This window comes from Miscanthus floridulus, chromosome 8 (genome assembly GCF_019320115.1).
Source record: "Miscanthus floridulus cultivar M001 chromosome 8, ASM1932011v1, whole genome shotgun sequence".
NCBI lineage: Eukaryota > Viridiplantae > Streptophyta > Magnoliopsida > Poales > Poaceae > Miscanthus > Miscanthus floridulus.
In genome coordinates this window covers 207183113-207187103 of record NC_089587.1, presented here as the reverse complement: position 1 = coordinate 207187103, position 3991 = coordinate 207183113, and the positions used below count along the sequence as shown (strand labels likewise).

Genomic DNA, 3991 nt, shown 5'->3' with positions numbered 1-3991 from the left:
GCCCAGCAGGAGTGGGTGATTGCAGTTGCAGTTGTGGACTTGTGCGATAGGGACTACGGATACTATTTAACTCTGGATTGACCACACCAATGCCCTCATCTTGTACAGTAGATTAATGGCAGCCAGTACCCAAGGGAACACCGGAAGGACAGAAGATTAAAGAATCCCATCCTTCCTCTGTTCGGTCTGGCCGAGTCCTAGGGGATGGAAGAAGTCGCGGTTGCCATTGCTGGCTAGCCAGACTAGCGAAGTTGTGTTCACAAAAGACATGACCAAGTGAGAAGCCTACTCACTACAATACAACACGAAACATGTCAACGATCAGCTTGAAAGTAGAAATTTTCACTTCTAGCTTTCACCAAAACTGGAACATTATATGCTCAGCACAAAAGCAAAGGCTCATTCAACACAATGTTGCTATGGATTGATTCTACCATGGAATCATATGGGGATAAACTAACAGACAATATGATGAGACCAGATTCACAAAAGCTGTGACATTGCCATGAAAGAACAAAATCTCATTGTCTCTTTGGCCTCTGTCGAACCGCCTAACTCATACAGTAGAGCTAACCACACCAGCAGCGCACAACGCTTAAGCAGACTAGTTTCAATCATCTACCCCTAGTGATTAATAACCAAAGGTGCAAATATACACATGCGCAACAAGCACATTGAGATTTCAACCTTTGCAAACTTAGGGGCACACTCATGGTATTAGTTCATGTAAGACCCCCTTCGATCATTCAGGACTTGAAGCATAGCATTTTTCTTCCACAGAAGAGGTTCCTGCAGTTGCATACAAGAAATAGTGTTAAAAAGTAACAGACCACATCAGCTAAGGAATCCTGCATGCTCTTTCACATATGTACTTAAGAGCAACTAAACTTAGGTAACCATGGTGTTTCTTAATAGCAGCATCAAGCATTAAAAGACGGCGGCAGAGGCAACAAACTATAAAACACCAAGCAGAGCACTCAAATCGATTTCAGTGCTAGTCCTGGCATACTAATGTGGTCACAAACTCGCAATGAATCAATAGAACATGCATTCTCATATGCAATGAAATGAAGTCAGCATCCACTGATCCTCTGTATGAAAACTTAAGTATATTCCATCTCAAGAAAAAACATTGACATTTAAAGAAAGGACAGTTGCTAGCAAAAAAAAGGGACAGTTAATTAAACAAATACATGTTAAACACTAAATTTATGATTGTAGATAGTAGCTACGAACAAGTATATTATCATAATGTCAATGATTCAGGAAGCAATAAGAAGAAATATTTTTTTAAAACTATGTTAAAAACAAGAACAATGCAATGGTGCTGTATATTTCAGTAGGGCATACTGTTTGCCTGTTTGGAAGCAGAAAAGAGAGAAGGGAACAGTATTGAAAGGCGTGTTTACTTACACCATTGAACATCCTTTGCGTGATTTCTTTTTCTTCTTTTCTCTTAATTTAGTTGGAGGCTGAATTACTACCTTGATGGCAGCATCGAACACAGCTTTGACATTCTACATGTTAATGAAATATTCCAAAGTAAGCCAATTGTCCAGGATGCAACTGAGTGGCAAGATTTCATAATGCAACAAAAGGGAAAATACTAGAGTAAGAGCACACAATTCCCTGGCAACAACTTTACCTGCTGTGTCTTTGAACTGCACTCGATGTAATACATAGCACCAATTTGTCTACGAAGTTCCTCCCCCTAGAAGACGCAAATAGCAAGGTCACCAAAATTCTCTATGACAGAATGCATTACACTGTCATATAACAGATACTGGAGATATACCTGTGCTGTGGTAACAGGCACCAATCCAGGATGATCCATCAAGTAGTGCTTGTCTTCACGAAGATCTGTAAGTAACATGGTTTTCAAATATGTAAGTACACTCTATAACAAAGGAGTATCTTTGCGGAGAAAGGTAAGTTTTTTTTTAATGGAAGATGATAGTAAAAAAATGTCTGGTGAAAATATTAGGGTCCGTCATCCAAGCAGTAATTGGATGAGTGTTGACAGGAACAAAAATTGTGAAAAGCAGCTAGTTCACGGTTTACTAAAGTGATTTTTCCTGCACGATGCTAGCAGTTCGTGTTTAGTGGTACCAAAGTGTCAATTAATCACATATAAACACACACAGTTCATACTAAAGCTTCCCACATTTACTAAGTTGTACTGGTAGAAAGATAAAATTGTGGCCGGCTCCTTGTCCATTTGGTTGGCAACTAGACAAATCATAACATCACTTTTATATCAAAATTGCAAGGTTCACTACTAGTGCAGCCAAAACCAAAGTAATTCCAACAGTGCACAGAAAAATAGACGCTTATGACTTAACAGGATAGGATGACTAATATTCTATAATAAACCAAAGCCGCCCAACTATATACAGTAAGTGGAATCAACATGCTCTTGTTGTGAACAGAACTCACCCAATTTTGTGCCTACCAACACAACAGGCACCCCAGGTGCATAATGCTGAAGCTCCGGTATCCACTGAAGAGTAAAGAGCAAAGGATAAACATTCAGGCCTCTAGGAAATTCCAAACCATGAAAAAAAAAACAAGACAGCACATTTCAGCACCTTCTTCATGATATTCTCATAGCTAGCTCGGCTCACAAGTGAGAATGCAAGCACGAAAACATCAGCACCTCGGTAGCTTAGAGGCCTCAGCCGGTTGTAATCTTCCTGCCCTGCGAAGGATGTGATCATGTGAACTTTAAGTTACCCCAAGAATCCTGAATCCTCTAATAAAAGCAGACTTTTCGACTTCGATTTGCTGCTGAGTAGAACAAAACATAGACTGCACATGTATACTAGTAGTACAGATAAAAACATTAAAAATTACCAGCGGTATCCCAAAGGCCCAAATTCACCGTGGTGCCATCCACAACTACATTTGCACTGAAATTGTCGAACACCGTAGGTATGTAGTCCTGCGGAACACAAATTCGATGGATCAGCAACGAGTAATCGAAAATTACTCGTAGAGGCCAACAAAATAATCCACTGCAGGAGTCAATAAAGCAACACAAAGTAAACTGAGGAAGTGCGGGCTTTTGCACAGCACAGCGTCCTCAAGAAAACAGAATCAGGGAAAGACCATGGCTTGGAATGAAATCCCCTAAGTTCACGGGAAATCACACAGCAACCTTCTTGCAACTAGAAACTGGGATAAGGGAGAGAACGAAGTGCTCACAGTGGGGAACTTGTTGCTGGTGTAGCAGATGAGCATACAGGTCTTGCCCACGGCGCCGTCACCGACCGTGACGCACTTGATGAACCGAGAGGCGCTGGACGCCATGGCCGCGCGCGCCTCTCTCCGATTCTCCGAGCCCAGAGAAGGGGAGAAACGGGAGAGAGGAGCGGGCGAGGAGACGGTCCTGGAGGGAGGCGCCTTCTTTGGTGGTTTTTGGTGCGTGACTTCTTTTGGAGAAGCGAGTGATGAAGAGGGTCACGCGAGTGAAGAGGGTCACATGCCTCTCACCTCACCACTCACCGGCACTGCCTAGAGAAGCGCCCTCCTCTCTCCCACTCCATTTTACCTCGCAAATTTTTTTAACACTTTTCTAAAACTATTCTCAAATATGACACTGTTTTTTTTTTTCAAAACTAACACTTTTGACCAGCGCCTATTTCGCAAGGCGCGGCGAAATCACGTTGCCGCGCCATATATGGGGTGCGGTAGGAGCGATGACGTGGCACCGACCAGGGCCGCTGAACGCTGACGTGGCCGGGGTTGCGATCTAGGCACGGCACTGACGCGCCGCGGATCTAGGCACGGCACTGACGCGCCATGGAGGCTGGCGCGGCAATGCTCCCGCCGGCCACAGCACTTCACGTGACCGACCGCTCTCTGCAGCGCGCTTCCCCTGTTTTGTTCAGCCACACACGCGTGCGTCAGGCAACAAAGGGCACCCAAGATTCGTCGATGCGCCGGTCGGGTCAGTAACGCAGTAACGCCTTGCCGCCACCCTACCCTACCG

General features: G+C 44.0%; 1 protein-coding gene across 1 annotated transcript; it reads right to left on the bottom strand.

Annotated features, from left to right (window-relative positions):
* Positions 1-314: 314 nt before the first annotated feature.
* Positions 315-3471, bottom strand: LOC136478044 (rac-like GTP-binding protein 3). Its single transcript, XM_066476364.1, has 8 exons — positions 3205-3471; positions 2854-2941; positions 2589-2698; positions 2437-2500; positions 1796-1860; positions 1646-1711; positions 1414-1517; positions 315-789 (listed from the first exon to the last, which is right to left on the bottom strand). The coding sequence occupies exons 1-8, from the start codon at positions 3307-3309 to the stop codon at positions 747-749; spliced, it is 645 nt and encodes a 214-aa protein (XP_066332461.1). The 5' UTR covers positions 3310-3471; the 3' UTR covers positions 315-746.
* Between the last annotated feature and the right edge of the window lie 520 nt (positions 3472-3991).